Consider the following 19566-nt stretch of genomic DNA (forward strand, 5'->3'; position numbering starts at 1 on the left):
CTGTCTATTCTTGCTATGAGAGGTTTTTTAAATAGTTCCATCCTCTTAATTCAGTGTGGTCTTATAGTTGTAGGGATGACTGGAGAGCAATCTCCAGGCAGAGAAGGCCAACTCAAGGCAATTAATGCAGATGGGACTAACCACCTGGGTATCAGTCATCTTTGCTCTTTAATTTCAATTGGTCTTTTGGAAAACTGATATCATCATCATATATACCATTTGATATATGATGATGATGATGATGATATAAAACAACTGAGGCCTTTTCTCCTCTCTCATGCTATCTATCTGTCTTTCTTTCTCCTAATACTATCATGCTCTCTTACACCCCTATACTAACTGCTCTAGTCCTATGATGAGCAACCTTTACTTTTTCACTTCAATAAAGATCGAAACCAGTTTGGTAGTGACCCTTCCCACAATGCATAGCATTATACATCTCAGTAAGGATATGTGCTTTGCATTGTGGAATACTAAGGCAAGTGATATGAAGTCATTAACCTCTATATACAACTATATACAAGTTGCCCAGTCCCGATTGCTTATGCTTAGATAAAAGATTAAACCAAGTATATAATTTCTTGGCATCTTTAATTTATAGTAGATTTAATGAAAAATGTAAATTTTGTTAAATAACTAGCTTGTTTGCATACTAGGTAAACCGGTATTCAATATTACAAATTTCTTAATGTAATGAATCTGTCACATGTCATTTTTAACAGAGGTCCAGTTCTCTGTACCATTGCGTACATCCAAAAAAAAAGAGCACTATATATATATATATATATATATAGTGCTATATCCTGTGTACAACTACACACATGCACATATATTGTATGATCAAAAATACCCAGATACTTGCTCGTCCCAACTCTTATTCTGATATGAAAAGCATTAACATAGAGTTGTCCATTCTTTGCAGCACCACTAGATTTTGGTATATTGCTGCAGTAATTCCCTTCCATTCTTCCAGAAATTAGTGAGGTCAGTCAGTAATGTTAGGCAGTTCAGCTTGAGCAATTGACCTTCCAGTTCATTCCACAGGTGTTCAATGGATTGATATCAGGGCTCTGTGCAGGCAAGTCTGGTTTTTCAGTGCCCATTTCATCAAACCATTCCTAAACAGACCTCACTTTGTGGATGGGTGTGTGTGTGTGTATTGTCTTGTTGAACAGGAAAGAGCCTTCCACTGAACTGTTGCTATAAAGTTGGAAGTGCAGAATTCTCGAGAATGTCATTTTCTTGTATAATGATACCTATGGAGTTTCCGTAATGAAACATTCACTCATGTGCCACATTAAAAACTAATTATTTTACAAATATTTTGTCTTATGTATTATAAGACATCATCAGCAAGAGTGAAGAACAATGGTAAGGCATTTGAACTATAAAACAGTACAGTGTATGTGCCAAATTTGAATCCGTCTGTACAAGTAGTTTCATATTTGTTAAATTAAAACTTTTGGACTTAGAATGATAATTAATTAATTATTATAATACATTCTATTTAACACTATTAAGTACAACAATTTCCCCAGCTTTTTGGGATGGTAAGGCAGTCATTATGATTAAGGTTTGGTCTATGAAGTAGAGCTTCAGTACTTTCTTTGAATAGCCTTTCATGTCTGCACTTAGATCTGTATCAAAGCTTTGTTTTCCCCATTGGATCTTGTGGTTTGCATTTTCAGTTCCATGCTGTGTTAGGCCCAATTTATGTAGTTTGATGAGCTGGATGTGATCTTGATGTTCAACAATACGTTTATAAACTGCTCTTCCTGTTTGGCCGTAGTATGACAGGTTGTTTGAACATGGGACTTTTTTTATGAATTTGTGGTTTAATGGATTTGAAGGTAGCACTAAGTTGATATTTTTTTATAATTTTTGCTACTCGTTCAGACATACCTTTGATGTAAGGTATGGAATTCCTATGTAGTTCTACTTTTTCTCTTGAATGTTGTCTTGGAGTGGTGTTAACTATTTTTTGTGTTCTTGGGTTGAATCCATTTAGTAGAGCTGTTTGTTTAACGGTTTTCAATTATTGTTTGAGCAACCCTTCAGAAGAACAGATCCTGTGTGCTCTGGTCGCTAAGGATATGTGTGTGTGGAAGTATTTATTATGACTATAAAAGCCAAGGGAAGACAAAAAAAATTTTTTTTTTTTCAATAATAAATTGAAATACTGTTCTGACATCTAAGATGGAGCATTAAAAACATCCTTAAAAATTCTTACGGACTTGCATTACTCTGCCTCTATTGCAATGTTTTTAATGATAATTCCATCCATGGAAGGTTGGAGATCCATTCAACATGTTAGTACTATGGTTGGATTAGGGAATCTGGGGAACTCTGCTGTAGCAGTTAGAAACTAAATGTTTTTTTGATATCTCTTCAGGCCTCCAGTAAATAGTCTTCTCACCAGACAATGAAAATCATTGTCAGCATCATCAAATTCCTAATATGTACTCTCAAGGGATACTATGATAACACTACATGAAAATTTTCCATTATTACAAACTCCGTGTTGATAATTTTCTTCTAAATTAATCTGCTAGAACTTTAATATTGGCAGATCTTATATTTTTCTCTTTTAGAGCACCTTTTGAATGAATCAGTCCACCTAGATACTATCTTCCTCTGGAACTTTTTTCCTGCCTTCTGGTATTAAACACTGCATTGCTAATCTTTATTCTCCCATTCTGTTCAAGTGATCTTAGATTGGCTCTGCCCACACATTCAGGAATGTAAGAGTGTCAAATTCTTTCCTAATAATACTGCCATGGTGAATATAATTCTTCCATTGATGCCATCTGTTCGCTCTCTTAATTTCTTAAAAACTCTAATATTCTTGAAGTTGTTGATCAACTGTGTTCCTTATATCTCAGTTCTATAAATTAATATTTGTTTGAATGCTGTTATGTCCTTCAATTCTAATGCTAACCTAAAGCTTAAATATAGACTATTTATGACTTGATAAAATGTCCCAGTTACATTGTATAATTGTAGTGTTTTGAAGCTTTAATACAAATTTTTGTTATATTTCATTATTTCTCAGCTATAGATATCCCCAAGTGAAAATCTGATCCTAACAGCCCCTGTTTGGCCTAAATTCAACGTTCTTCAAGTTTCTCTTCCACAGTTTTTCTTAGATTTCTCTCAAATATGCTTCTATAAACCTTACTGGGAATACTCAATGGGGAAATTCCTCTGTAACTGTCATAATCAGTTTTATTTCCCCTTTTTTTTAGATGAGTACTGTGAGAGCTCAGCTTTAATCATCTCAAGTTGTGCAGGCACTGTAAAACTTATACCTCCATATGTGAGCATTACTTCTGGTTCTGGTTGAATATTCTACTCTGATTGCCTTTCCATATTTCTGTTTTTTGATTACTTTTTCTACCTCATGTAGTGTTTTTTATATCAACCATGCAAAAGATAGGTCTCAAGGCCTATGACACGATTGTGTGTGTGTGTGTGTGTGTGTGTAGACAAGTGATTGGTCAGAGGAAAAGAACCTTCTGTTAATGCTTTTCTTGAAGAGTTGGGGGTTGTATTCATTGGGGAAGACTGTTCCAAAGGATTGAGATATATGGAATGGAGGAAAATGATGAGAAGTTAATTAAGAGAGTTTAGAGGTGACCCATGTATTGATGTTGACCAGCAGATGCCCATATTCATACATGATTAGATGAATGTGGATAATGGTGTGGCCTGCTCATGGGGGATTTATCTGTGAAAATACCTATAGAAAAGGCATAACAGAAACAGAATGGTTAGTTCATCATAAGGAATCATATATGAATTAAAACACAAGCTACATCATAATACACATAAGTAATCAATTTTATTTGTGTAATAATATAACTATAGTATGGCAGTATGTAGTATAACTGTTTTGTTAACAGTTTACACTAGCCTGACCTCTGGCAAGGGGAACAGTAAAATTTAAAATAAAAAATAAAATAAAAATGATAAAAAAAAAATTTGAAGTGTCACTACATTTTCTACTCTACAGTCCTGTTATCTTTAGATTTTTTCTAATGATCATGGTTTCTTGTGTTGGGGTCCTGCCATCTTGTTCTTCTTATGCCCTATACCTGATTACCATATGGGTTGTCCAGACTCTTGGAATTGCTAATTCATCATTCTTATTGTGATTGGTATGATGAATCAGCATCTCATAAGCCTCTTTGAATTTTCTATCAAGCCACATGTTGGTGCTATGTAGGGACTTAGTGCCTTTCCAATTAATTCTGCAACACGTTTGGAGTGCATGATTGGAAAGTCCTGTTTTACCATAATGAAGGAATTTAATGCATTATTTGTGTTCACCTTTTTGTGTTCTGTTTCTCCTATGTAGGGTATGTTGCAAATGCACTGGATTTAAGCCCCTGGATAGGCAAAACAAGGGAGAGAATCTTTGAATGAGCTAAGTATTCTTTTTAATTTTGTGGGAGGTTTGAATATTGCCTTAATGTTCTATTTCTGATATTTCTGTAATGTACTGTATGGCTATGTCATTTTTGTAATTTTTTTATCTTTAGAAGCATTATTGTGAAGAATTTCAGATAAAAGAAAGAAAAGAACAGGAACTTTAAGTGGATGATGGCTAACTTCTGATATAACATTTCATCATATTGTACCATCATGGTCTTTTGGTTTAAGTCAATAGAAAATAAAGTTTGGTTGGCTAAACTCCAAATTGCCAGCCTATTCTTGTTCATTCAATATCCAGAAAAATACCCACTAATGGGGTGCACAAAGAGACGGTGAGGACTGGATGTTAAGACATAGGCCCTAGTCATTTCTCCATGTTTCTTAAAAGGCTATATGGAGGTGTCCTCCTGCAAATCTTGCTTTAACTCTGATGCAACAGTACAATGAAAATCATATTCCACTAAATTATAACGCCTCATCATATGAGAAATACCAACATTCACATCCTGTCAAGTATGTAACGAATGTTTTCTAGGTTTTTTTTTTCACCTGAAGATGAATTGCCTAGTCTTATGCATAAGAGAGAAAAGGGGGTTTCATGCAATCATAATACATTAATTACTTAATTTATCCAACTTAGCAGGAAATCAGTTTACTAGTCAGGTAATTAAATTAAGTACAGTTACATGATGTTGCACCAGAAGTCAGTCAACATACTAACTTAAAGGTCAGTTAATTGAAGGCTTGGTTATTTGAAGTTCATATAATTCAGAGGTCACTGTCTAATATGAAATATGTTTTCATATTAAAATAATTCATTTTTCCTTATATAATTTTATGTGTATAGTCTGTTCATTAACTTTGACTACATTTACCAAGACAAGCACTCTTCTTTGTCCAGTCCTCTATATTCTTTTGAATGGCCTGATAAATAATAGATCTTTTGAACATATACTTAAGGTGATTACACGGTATAAGTTTGTCTTTGAATGATGTATTTGAGCATATCCGTGTTGTTATTATGAATGAACACTTTCAAATGTGCCACCTGTACTTGTATCTTTAACTTTGTTTTTATATACATATTTTCTATATCAATAAATAAAAACATTATTGTTTAATCAGATTTTTATGTACTCAACAGATAAAACGGCATCAGTACAGTGGAAACAAAACAACATATATTGTCAGTCAGAAAAATAGTGAAGTGAGTATTATTTGCAATTTTATAATTGCAGTTCTTAAATAATTATGCTTTTACAGAGATTTCCAGTATGATTTTTCAGTTGTTTTAATTCAAGTAATTTTTTAGCCTGCAGAACTGCTAAATTAATCAGGAGAACATCCATAATTTACAAACATAGTAGACAATTCAGATAGGTGTCCTAAGGAGTAAGCAAGTTTCTAAGAAGCCAAGTTATTTGGTCACTATAGACCATAGATCAGAACTGTGTCTGGACAGTTCATCGCAGGAAAATTGATCGCCAACAATTCATCGTGGAGATTATTCATTGCTGGAAATTTAATGGTGGGGAAAATTACTTGCACGAAAATTCAAGAAAACAATTTGTAACAGTGGAGGCTGTATTTATTTTAAGATTCGGATTTTTATGAATTTATAAAATAATTGTTTGACAAGAATAATTACCTTGAATCAAGTTCTGGGAACATAAAATGTATTGGCGACTAAGATAATTAGCAAAAAAAAAAAAAAAATGATAGTGGCATTGTTCTCCAGAGTGATGCAATTTTAAATGAAGAAATATGAAAGTATCTCTTATCTGCACTGTCATTAAAAACTATAATTATATGATAAAACAAGTAGCAAAAAGGTTAACCCTGCAGAGGTCATGGTCGAAAAAATTGCAGCTTAGGTTGCATGAATCCGAGAGATACATTCATTATTAGTATGTGCTGAAATGCGATAAAACTTAAGAAAAAAAAACACTACAAATATAATACATGATGGTTTATTTATTTTCAGTTACAATCTACAAATTATTGCAAAAAAGAAACAAATAAAAAAAACTAGCTAAACCAATACTATACTGACATCAGAGTTCATGGTATCTCTCAGATACAATTTACTATCAGATATCACATTCACTTTCGCATTCGACTCTACCATTCTCATCATTGGACTCAAGGTAACATTCGCTAAATCTCTTCAACATCTGATGGATTATCCTGTCGATATATTTTTCCAGCCATTAAAAATGGCTGGAAAAATATATCAACAGGATAATCCATCAGATGTTGAAGAGATTTAGTGAATGTTACTTGAGTAAATAAATGGTAAATAAATAAAAAAAAAAAAACTAAACCAATACTATACTGACATCGGAGTTCGCGGTATCTCTCAGATACAATTTACTATCGAATATCACACACCTCTACATAAAATGTGTTAAACCAAACTAACTTCAATTTTCTAGCGAATAACACTTTCAGTGAATTTTTCCTTAATGAATTTTCCCTGCGATAAATTTTCCTCCGCAGTAAAGTTTCATCGCAATGAATTGTCCGTGAACCGATCAGAACCTAACATGAAAAAGGAAGATGGGATAATTTCTTTCAAATTATTGAAGAGAATGGTATAATGTAGTGTAATAGGCCATCACAATTCCATACCAAAGCTAGTATACTAGCTTTGGTATGGAATTGTGATGACCTGTTTTTGTAAAAGTGACTTATCTGTATTAGTCTACATAAATTATTCACAACTGATGTGATGATACTTAGTAAATTTTAAAAACTTGGAATTAAACACTTTGGGTTCATTGAATTTTCTATCACTCTATCTCTTGTTTGTTATATTAAACTTATTCTCCTCCACCCTATGAACTTGGAATTAGGCTGTAAAACCTCACTAATTCAACTTAAGCAGTAAATTAAAACATCACACTCTTAAATCAACTAATTACTTTTTAATATGATTATTAAAGTTGTAAATACACACAATTTATAGTTAACCATTTTGCAGTTCATTCCACAGGAATTCCTAATAATATTAATTATCAGGAATATCTATCACAATATCTGTTATGTGCTTAGAATTAAGTAAAGTTAGTATGACATTAATCTCATTAATTCATAATCTTTTTTTGTTCACAACCAGTAATCATACAAAATTTCATTGCTTTCATCTTTCCATCACATACAGGGTGGGCCCATAAGTCACGAAGGGGTTTAAACATTTAAAAACTTTTTCATTTATTAATTATTTTATTCTTTTTTTTTTTCTTGTTGTTGTTGTAAAGAAATATGTTATAAAGAACTTGGCATTTATTTTTATTTTATTTTGGAAATTTTTGACTGCCTACCTCTAGAGTCACAATGAAATTCTTAAGGCACATTTTTTGGAAGCAAATAATTTCACAAAGATCTGCAATTAATTGGCCATCACATTCTCCCGACATCTGACAGCTCCTGACTTCTTCTGTGGACTTGAAGGAAAAGGTGTATGTGAACAAGTCTCAGACAATCCAACAGCTGAAGGAGAACATTAGTGCAGAAATTAGGCTGCTGTAGCCAGAAACATTAACAGCTGTCATGGAACATGCTGTTGAAAGGGCCCATCTTTATGAAACTGAAAATGGAAGGCATTTATGTAATGTAGTTTTTCATAACTAATAAAAAAGAAAATCTCCAGGTTCAGGATTTCATTATAACTAAAAAAATAAAAATAATTATTAATTAATAAAAATAAAAAAAGTTATTAAATGTTTAAACCCCTTCATGATTTATGGGCAGGGTGACCGACTCTCCCATATTTCCTGGGAACTCCCGTATTTTAGCTAATTTTTTTAGATCATCCCGGCTCCCGTATTGATCTTCAAATACTCCTGCATTTTTCATAATCAATCGTCATCAGTGGGTGTGGCGTTTGCACACCACGACACATGGCCACAAGAAGGAAGACTTGATTTCAAGTCTAGTCGGTGACTAGAGGAAATTTTTCTAAGCCTTTTTCTACTGTTTCTCGAATTAGTTGATCTCTGGCATGGGCAAGCAGATTTTTTCTCCTGAAAACTCGGGTTTGTCGTTCCATAAACTCAAGAAAATCGACCATAAAACTCACACTATTTCAGACATTAAATATATTGTGTTATTGGGTCGTTTTCCTGCCAACCTGGCAGGGAACACTTGTTTTGCTAATCTTTCCTCGCCCATTCTGTTCAAGTGACCATACCACCTGAGATTAGCTCTGCTAATGCATTCCTGGATGCTGACAATGTCAAGTTCTTTCCTAATATTCTCATTTTTAATATGATATTGCCATTGATGCCATCTGTTCACACCCCTAATCTTTCTCAGGACTCTCATATCTGCGTTCTCTAGTCTTTGGTCAAGTGTTTTACTTCTGACCCAGCTCTCAGATCCATAAGTTAAAACTGGTTAGAACACTGTCTTGTATACAGCTAATTTAGTGTTCCGACTAATTTCTCTCTTATTCCATATGAATTTATTCACTTGACTTCCTACCATACCTGCTTTGTTGATTCTGTTGTCTATTTCCATATTTAATTTACTATCTTCACTAAAAATCGTGCCTAAGTAGCTGAAATGTTTTACTTGTTCCACAGGTTCTCCGTTCACAATGCAGTTGACATTTTCAATGATTCTGCCTATTTTCATTGTCTTTGTCTTTTTATTGCTGACCTTCATACCATATCTATTACAACAGTTATTTAATTTAGTCAGGGAATCTTGCAGACGTAGCGGATTTATTTAGAAGTATAACATCGTCCGCATAAAGAAAAGAGCTGACATTAACATCTCCAATTCTGATATCATGTTTAATACCACTTTCCTTCATAATGCTATCCATATAGATAATGAATAAGAGAGGGGATAATGTACATCCTTGTTTCACACCAGATTTAACATTAAACCATCTTCCTGTACTTCCTTCAATTCTAACTGCTGACTTACAACTCAAATAAAGAACTAAGTATTGCTTGATATAATGTCCCATTGACACCATATAACTGTAGCGTATTGAATAGCTTCTCTCTTGGCACCTTGTCGTATGCCTTTTCCAGATCAACAAAACTTAAATACAGTTCTTTGTTATATTCCCATGCTTTCTCAACTAATTGTCGTAAAGTGAAGATTTGATCCTGACAGCCTCTATTTGGAATGTATCCAGCTTGTTTTTCACCAAGCTTTTCTTCTACAATTCTTCTCAACTGTTTCTCAAGTATACTGGCATAAATCTTGCCTGGAACACTCAGTAGGGAAATACCTCTGTAATTCTCACATTCAGTTTTATTTCCCCTTTTATATATGGGTACTATTAGAGCTCTACTCCAGTCATCAGGAATTTGTCCCCCTGTCCAGGCCTTCTGAACTATGCTGTGCAGCCACTGTAAGACTTTTATACCACCATACTCCAGCATTTCTGGTCGAATATCATCTACTCCTGCTGCTGACTTTCCACATTTCAAGCCTTTGATTTCTTTTTCTACTTTAAGTATGGATATGTATTCCTGACTGTATGCCTGTTGAGTGTTTTTTACCACTGCTATCACTGCTTGTTTCATTTAGCAATTTTTCGAAGCAATTTTTGTAAAAATTTAGGTTTTTAATTAAAATAAAAAAATCAGGTCAAAAACTCAAAAATTCTAAATTGGAAATTTAGTTTTTTTTACCTTATGAATATAGTCTTTCAAACATGAAATGAGCTGCTACCCAAATTTTATAACTTTTAATTAAAGTTGCAAAATGTAAAGTTATGCAATGATGGATTGCAAGAAATTGATGATTGTAGAGATTTGGGATAATGGTGGATAGAGAGTTGAAGCTCGGAGAGCATATTAAAAAAGTTGGTAAAATAGTTGAAAGGATTCTTTTAATATTGAAAAATACACTAACAATTAAAGATTAAGGGCATTATTATCCTTCTTTATAAGATTATGATTCAACTGCAGCTTGACTACCCTGCACAGATTTGGTCATCTGGGTTTCTTGAGGATTGAATGCTGGTGGAGAGAATTCACAAGAGTTACCAAGTTGGTGATCAGTCTGTGGAATGCTCTTTATGAGGATAGGTTGAAGGGGTATGGATTGCAAAGTTTAGTTGATAGGCAGAAAAGAGGGAACATAATAGAAATTTATAATGTATTAAAGGGGTCCTATAAGATTGACAGAGTTTTTCAATGTATGATGAATAGAGAGCAAGGACTAGGGGTCACTTCTAGAAGCTGTGCAAGAGTGTGAGGGTGTGCAGATTATTTTTTTGCTTGGAGAGTGGTGAATGAGTGGAATGGATTGCCAGAATTAGTTGTGAGTAGTATGATAGGTATTGTGTGTATGAAATTTAGTGTGAATCTTCTGATTCAGTGGAGATAACCATATAATAAGTAGTACTAATAACTTCAAAATAAAGAAATACTGTATATTGTACAATATTTCTTCAATTTACAATAGGCTGGAAATTTGGACAAACAAAAATGCTGTAGTTTAATGTTAGCAAGTGTAAAATTATACATTTTGGCATGATTAGAATTCCAGCGGCATATTATATTAGTGGGATTATGCTACAAGAAACTGAGGAGGCAAGGTATCTTGGTGTATTGGTAGATAGGAATTTGAAGTTCAAAGGTCACATAGCAAAAGTTGCAAATGCAACTCAGAGGATAATAGGATAATTGCAATGTTGAAGCGAACTTTGATATGTAAGGATAAGGAAGTCATTTTGCCTCTTTATAAGGCAAATTTAAATTTAAATTATAAGTACAGATTGTAAGTATGTGTGATTACAGACTCTGGCTAACAGGAGAAAGAGGAGTGATATGATAGAGGTCTATAAACTTTTGAATGGGTATTATAGGATATTGCCTGATGAAATTTTTCATTATATGGAAGATGGGGGAGAGAACACAGGGGCATCCATGGAAGTTAAGTTTGTTCACAGTCAAGAAAGGGAGTAAGAGCTAGGTTTTTCTTTCAGAGAGAGCAGTGAGTGAGTGGAATAGTTTGCCTTTAGGATTATTGAGTGCATCTAGTGTGAATGAATTTAAAGGAAGGTATGACAACTGGTTTGGGTGATTTATAGCCTCCCTTGATGAGTCTTTGACTCCCTGGAGGTCTCAGATAATAATAATAATTTTAGTCCTATTTTAAAGATATAACATTACATATTAAATTAAATGTGCAATATTATAATGTTTTAATTGATATATCTTTAATAAAGTTAGTGGGATTTTGTATTTTTTTCTAGATCTACAAAACTTAATTACAAATTCTGACTGTTTTTCATAAAGTGAAAATTTGATCCTGATAACTTCTATTTGTGCTGAACCCAGCTTGTTCTTCTCCAGATTTCTTTTCCACAATTTTTTTTAGCCTCCTCGCTTTGCATAAATCTTGGTTGGAACACTCAGTACCGAAATTCTTCTATAATTCTCACATACAGTTTGTTTCCCTTTTTATAGATGGGTGCTTTGAGAGATCTACTTCAATTATCTGGAATTTGACTTTCTGACCAGTCCTTCTGTTTTCGAATTTCAGGGTTTTGATGTACTTTTCTACCTGATGAATTGATATATATTCTTCACTGCATTCTTCATGAGTTGTTAACTTATGAGCAGTTAATGAACATGTTAATTCACATTGTCAATTGAAATGTTAACCATTACTGTGCTTAAAATTCTATGGTAAGGTACCCACCGTTTTTAGTTTAATTAAATACACTTGAAGATCCATAGATTTAATTAAGAGGATAACATCGCCTGTAAGAGGAAAGTAATAAATGTAATAATTGCTAATAATAATTAAGGGGATACAAATCCCTTGTTGTTCAACTGCCAGTAAGCAAAACTCTAAGATCAAGAACTACGATTCTATGAGTTTCATATATATATATATATATACACCGAAAAACTATCGGCGAATCCAAGTGTAAATGACCACTTGGTAGTACAACACGAAGGCAACTCGAAGCAAAGGTGGAGCAAGCTCCCTCACTATCCTTGATATTTTCTCATAATGTAAAAACACAGCCCCTAGGGGATGTAATACTGTAATTACATTATGAGGAGAGGTCACTACCCAGACTGGTTTCAACCTTTTTTGAGGTCTCATCAGTGAGTAGGTAGACAAGATAACAAGGTTTAAGTGAAAAGAACTTACATACCTTTACTATACGAATGCCATAAAGGTGTGTTTGTATATTATAACATAAATTGAAAGCCAAACGGCTATTTTTCTGGCATCCTTAATAATAATTAAGGGAATACAAATCCCTTGTTGTTCAACTGCCAGTAAGCAAAACTCTAAGATCGAGAACTACGATTCTATGAGTTTCATGTATATACCGAAAAACTAATGACCACTTGGTAGTGCAACTCAAAGCAAAGGTGGAGCAAGCTCCCTCACTAAAAATAGCCGTTTGGCTTTCAATTTATGTAATAATTGCTATTGAAATATTAGGTTTCATGTTACTTTACTTAATGATATGGTATATAGCGTGGCCGGAAAATTCACCGTAAACATTTTCGCTGTAGGAAAATTCGTTATAAACGTTTACGACATAAGATATTTTCGCCGTAAGACATTTCGCATTAATTTTTGTAAATAATCAATGGATGATAAAGGGTATTATAAAATCATTAAAAAGGCAAATCTTTATTAAGGTGAATGTCAGTGATACATAACGTAATGAAATCATTTAAAAATTGTGCAAATTAAAAGAGTTGCTGTGTAGATAATTAACTTTTTGCTGTGGATCATCAATTCAACAAATTCATCAGTAACATCACTCATTGGAAGAAATGCTAATGCTGTGAAGCATTTAATTTTCATGTTGAATTCAGCATCTGTTTGATAGTGTAACTTCAAACCAATGGCAACAATTTTGTGATAAAGATTTTGTGCCATATGATATAAACAATCTGTTATAGTTGTTGATGTAAATATGTTAGAAAAAGCATTGATAGTTGCTTTCTCGAAGTCAACCATTAATGTTTTGGGATCTAATGATGAACGTAAGCCCTTTACGGCACTGAATAATCTGCTGTAAGTTAATTCTGATTTGCCAGGAAGCAAAGCAAAAAGCTGCCATGGAATCCTTAGGGGTCTCATGCCAGTTCCAAGCCTGGATAAAGGAGGAGGGTCGGTCAGATGAGTGTCTGACTGTAAAGAAAAAACACAATTGTTATCTGATGCCTATGCGATCAACAGCTACAACATGCCGTATTACAGACCTTGTTGATCCAGGCTCAGATGTCGCCTGGATCAACAAGGTCTGCGATACCAATCAAGCTATTCCATATCATACTCATTACCTGGTGGTGATATCTGTTTCATTTCTTCAGTCAGTTTCCCAATGCTATCTAAATCTAGTTTTTTTTTCATAACTCGCTACAGTATCTTGTCCATCGCTGTACAATTTTATCTTTATTCATTAATACTTTGTCTTTTTCGTCTTTAACTGTGGTCTGTTTTGGTTGCCACCTTATATTAATGGTTCTAATCATTTTGACATCTCCCTAGTTTTATGCTCTCCATAGTACTGTTCTGTATTATTGTAGTGAGCCTCTAACCATTTCATCTTATCCATTCTGACTGCTTCTTCAACATTCTTTTCTCCTGTACTAACTTTATTGTTTCTTGTCTAATCCATTTCTTCTTGATCTTCTCCTCTTCTGGTACTGTTTCTTCAACTGCATCTTCTATTGCCTTCGTTACTCCTTTCACCTTAGATTCAATTTTTTTTCTTTGTCCACACTTTTAAGTTTCTCCTCTAACACTATTCTGTACCTTCTTCCTATTTCTGCTTCACTTATTCTTGCTGTATCTCTTCGTTTCTGATGATGGGGGTTATATTTTCTTTTTAATTTCAACTTGAAGTTTGCAATCACTAAACTATGATCCAAGTCTATATCTGCTCCTTGAAAAGTTCAACACTGCTGTACTGATGTTATACATCTTCTTTTAATCATAATCATATCAACCATGTTCTTGGTTTTCCCATCATTTGATTGTCACATCCATTTTCTACACTCCTTATGCTGGAATCTTGTGTTACAGATCATCATCTTGTGGTCCACAGCAAATTCTAACATTTTTTCACCTCGTTCATTTCTTTCTCCAAAACCATACTTTCCCAACCATCATTATCTATTCCGAACTTTGGCATTCCAATCATCTTCAATAATTAGTACATATTGCTTTGGTATTGTTTCTATTCTCTCTCTTGTCAGATCTTTGTAAAATAAGTCAATATCCTCATCTGCTGTCAGATGTGGGTGTATATATCTGGACTATTGATATATTAAATGGGTGCTTGAAATCTTGCTGTTATGATTCGTTCATTGACTGGTTTCTAGCTTAACAGTGCCTCTCTAGCTTTTGTTAAGAAGAAAGCCAACTCCTGCTTCGTGCTTGGTGTCATGCCCTGACCATATGACTTTACATCCATTTATCTCTCCTGGTGATGTCCATCACATCTCCACCAGTCCTAGTATATCATACCAATATCTTTTCATTTCCTCGTGAAGTAATCCTAGTTTTCCTGACATCCAAAATGTCCATACATTCCATGTTCCTACTGATAATAATTCTGTTAGTTTCAGTTCCCTTTCGGTATCCCACTTTTTGATCCAACCCTGATTGCTTGATTGGTATCGCGGACCTTGTTGATCCAGGCGAAGTCTGAGCCGGCATGTTTTAGCTGTTGATCTTATAGGCATCAGATAACAATCATGTTTTTTCTTTACTGACAGAGCATCGACATTCATCCCACCGACCCTCCTCCTTGGGACTGGTATGAGACCCCTTAAGGATTCCATGACGGCTTTTTGCTTTGCTTTGCTTCCTGGCAAATCAGAATTAACTTACAGCAGATTATTCAGTGCCTTTTTTAGATCATTGGTATCTCCTCTGGGTCTGGCTCCCACTGATGAGACCTCAATAAAGTCAAAACTGGTTTGGGTAGTAACCCTTTCCATAATGCACAGCATTATACATGTCCACAAGGAGATGTGTTTTGTATTATTGGATACTAAGGCAAGTGATGTGAAGTCAATACCACCTTTACCACGAGTTGTCCCAGTCCTGAAAATACTTCAGGTGCAAACTTTGTTTGCACCTGAAGTATTTTCATTTGGATAAAGGATTAAACTTACATTTAGATAAAGGATTAAACCAAGTATATAATTTCTTGGTATCTTTAATTTATAGTATAACCGAGCGGAAAAACTTTCAACAACTATTTTGAGGCTAATTTTTAAAACATCACAAATTTATATTCAGTAGTATTTCAAATGAACTTGCAATTGAAAAACAAAACAGATTATTATTATTGCTGTTGTTTTTGTTATTTGTAATGCTCATTTCACTAATAATAATTCAGTGTTTTTAACTGTTATAAAATATATGGTGAAATTATCCGACACATGTCCTATGCAGAATTGCTTTAAATTTTTTGTTCATTTTGAAGTATTCCAATCACCCCCCCCCCCCCCCAACACACACTCGACAAGACTGCTCATGACAACTGAATTATAAATGTGCACTTTTTTTTTAATCTACTTTTATCAGTATATTTTAAATTTCAGTATATTTCACATTTCAGTAACGAAATATATAACTTTTCCTATCAAGACATGAAATGAAATAATTATTCTTTTATCTATATCCATACTATTACTATTTTATTAATATTATTAGCATCCGACCTCCATGAAGTCAGAGACTCCTCGTGGGAGGTACACAGTATTCCACACAATGCTCATCCAACCATACCTTAAACTGATTCAGTGTGTTTACACTCACAATACACTCAGGCAATGCATTCCACCCATCAACCACTCTCCCACTTCTCTGCTTACACCCTCTTTATGCAGTTTCTATCGATGGCCTCTTGTTTTACCCACTCTCCTATCTCTTCCATAAAGGAAGAGATAGGAGAGGGGGTAAAAAATAATAAAAAAATCTCTTCCATGTCAGCAACCCCTGACTAGCTTATATGTCTCAATCATAACCCCCCCCCCTTCCTTCCTTCCTTTTCATGAGGCTTTGCAATTTACATTCTCTCAATCAGTCCTCGTACTCCACATTCTAAAGCCCACTGACCACCTTTGTGAATCTTCTCTGGATTCTTTCCAACATACTCCTTGTCACCATGAAAACCTGGCAAAATACCATGAACATCTGTGCACAATAATCCATATGAAGCCTTATACATGGGCATCATAACCTCTCTATTTCTGCATGTCAGGGTCCTCTGCATCATTGCTATTATCTGATGTGATGTCTTCACAGCTTGTGAAATGTGGCTGCTGAATTTCAGGTCCTTGTCCACCACCACTCTCAGATCTCTCATATCCTCTACCTCCTTTAAAGTTTCCCCACCAAGTGTATACTTTGCATCCCATTGTTGTTTACCAAATTTCAAAACCTTACACTTTACAACATTGAAATGACAGTTTCACTTACCTGTCCATCATATAATCTATTCAAGTCCTCCTGTAAGTTTCCTTACAGGAGGACTTGACATCTTCTTGACTCTGCATTGCTCTCCATTTTGCATCATCTGCAAACAGCTAGTTATATCACTAGTTAAACTCATCCCAATCTCATTAATATACAAATTAAACAACAATGGTCCCAAAACTGACCCCTGCAGCACACCACTGGTGACCTTCCTCTTTCGGGATACTGCATTGCCATATACAACTTTCACCTATTTGACAGTCACTTATCTAACTCAGAAGTCTGTTATCCAATCCTATTTGTTTCAATTTATTTTAGCAAAAGCTTTTGAAAGTCAAAAGCTTTTGCTATCATTGTATATCTATATACAATGATAGCAAAGTACATCATTGTATATCTATCTCCTCTGTCCAAGGTATTGGTCACCTTATAATAAGGTGACCAATACCTTGGACATAAGTCAGTTCAATTATTTCCCTTTAACAAGCCCATGCATAACCACAGAAAATACTCTTGTTATCAACCCATTTCTGTATCCTACTTCTCACCAATTTCTCTAGTACCTTCACCACAACTGCAGATATACAGCTTAGCCTATAATTTGAAGTCACAACCTTATCACCACCTTTATGCAGTGGAACAATTTTACCTTCTTTCTACTCTCTTGAAACCTATGCTGTAGTAAGACTCTTATTAAACAAGCATGCCAATGCTACTGCCAATTCCCTGAAACATTCTCTTAAGACGTATGGTAATGTGTCATCAAATCCTATCGCCTTATTGACATCATCGTTATTTATTTCCTCCAATACCTCCTGCTCACTCACAATTAAGCCATTCTCTCCTGTGTCCTCTACACTTAAGTTTCTCATGATCCCACCCTGATCAGGATGGAACACCCTTATAAATTGATCACTGAATACCTCAACAATGTCTTCTGCAGCTGATACCATTCTACTATTTTCATCCATTAACTTCATTCTTCCTTCTACTTGCCAAACATCTAAAAAAACTCTCTAGAGTTTTTCTTCACCTGATTTGCATATTTCTGTTCATACTACGTTTTTGTTTTCCTTAATAACTGAGTTATTCTCTTGACTTGTTCTTTATACTCTTTGTGTAACTGATTATCACCATTATTTATCTTGTACTGCCTCTAAAGTGCCTTCTTCTTCCAGAGTTCATGCTTAAGCCCCTCATTCACCTATTTTACCTACCTTGTTCAGTCTTTTGGCCTTTGGAATACATTCACACATTGATGCTGGTGAGGTCAGGGATCTTGGAGTTTTAGTAGATAGGAAGTTTGAAGTTCAAGGGTAATATAGCAAAAATTGTAAATACAACTCAGAGAATAATGGCAATGCTGAAACAAACCTTGACGTGTAAAGATAAGGAAGTCATTTTTGCCTGTTTACAATGCCTTGATAAGACCTCACTTAGACTATTGTGTGCGGGTCTGGTGTCTCCTGGTTTTCGTGGTGATTCTGATACAATGGAAAGAGTGCAAAGGAAAGTGTCAAAAATGATATCAGGATTGTGGAATACAGATTATGAAACTAGATTGAGAATTTGTAGGCTGTAGATACTAGCATACAGGAAAAAGAGGAATGATATGATTAAGGCTTAGAAACTTCTGAAAGGATTATACAGAATTTCAGTAGATGGAATTTTATGGAGGGTGGAGAAAGGACGCAAGGTCATCCATGGAAGTTGAGAATGAATGCTATCAAGAAAGGGGTTAGGGCTAGATTTTTCTCTCATAGAGTTGGGCATGATTGGAATAATTGCCTTTGGATGTTGTGTTTACAAGTAGCATGAATGAATTCAAGAATAGACATGACAGCTGGTGTTAATAATATAGCCTCCCTTGATGAGTTCCTCGAGGGAGGCCATAATAATTTGCTGTACTGTCATTTTCTTCACCTGAGCAAACTCAGATCACTGTAATCATGAGTGTAAGGGATTTGATATTATTCATTCAAGAATCATGCATTATGTACACTTTAAACTTCTTGAGAGAGAAGCAGTTTTGATATTATTCATAACTAGCTAACTTACTGCATATTTTTTATGAAATGAACAAAGTAAATAACTCTGTGTTCTTTTACTTTACATGTTATATAAAATAAAATATAAAATAGCATAGACTAGAAATAATTATAATACATTAGGAATAATTTTTTTGTTGTTGTTTACATTCAGTGTTAGCAAAATCTACTTTGAATTGTAGTAAGTAAAAGTGAGCAATGTTTCAGCATCATTTATGGCTCCAAGAAGTGATGCTAATCCTCTCTTAAAGGTTGCTTCTGATTTCTGAACTTGCCATTAAGAGAGCTGAGGATTCTTGGCACCAGGAATGTGAAATGGTGCTGTAGCTTACTTTTTTTTTTTTTTTTTTTTTTACCTGAGGCATCCAGAAAAGTAGGCCATCTTTGAGGATATAGTGCTGATCATTGAGACCAATTCAATGTTTGTTTTGATGTAAGAAGATAAGACCTCACATGTAAAATGTGTATTAGTTTGTCTGTAACTGCTTGGTTATGGGTTTTCCACTTCAGGTTGTAATCCATGTGTATGTCTAGATACTGGTAGGTGTAGACTCTCTGAATAATATCACAACTGCAGTCACTTCTGGGGTTACAGAAGTGGCTATTAATTACTCTACCCTTCATTTCATATATGATAGATTTA

The 19566-nt window shown here is 34.4% G+C and overlaps 1 protein-coding gene across 1 annotated transcript in view; it reads left to right on the forward strand.

Moving 5' to 3' along the window:
• Ku80 (X-ray repair cross-complementing protein 5 Ku80) overlaps positions 1–19566 on the forward strand; it is a 305608-nt gene that overhangs the window by 82151 nt on the left and 203891 nt on the right. The window contains exon 9 of the mRNA XM_090405213.1: positions 5579–5641. Coding sequence (XP_090261339.1) covers positions 5579–5641 — 63 coding nt within the window. The remainder of the gene's footprint in view (positions 1–5578; positions 5642–19566) is intronic.

Source organism: Typopeltis vanoorti, chromosome 15, assembly GCF_054136105.1.
Source record: "Typopeltis vanoorti isolate ZY-2024b chromosome 15, IOZ_Tvanoo_1.0, whole genome shotgun sequence".
Taxonomy (NCBI): domain Eukaryota; kingdom Metazoa; phylum Arthropoda; class Arachnida; order Uropygi; family Thelyphonidae; genus Typopeltis; species Typopeltis vanoorti.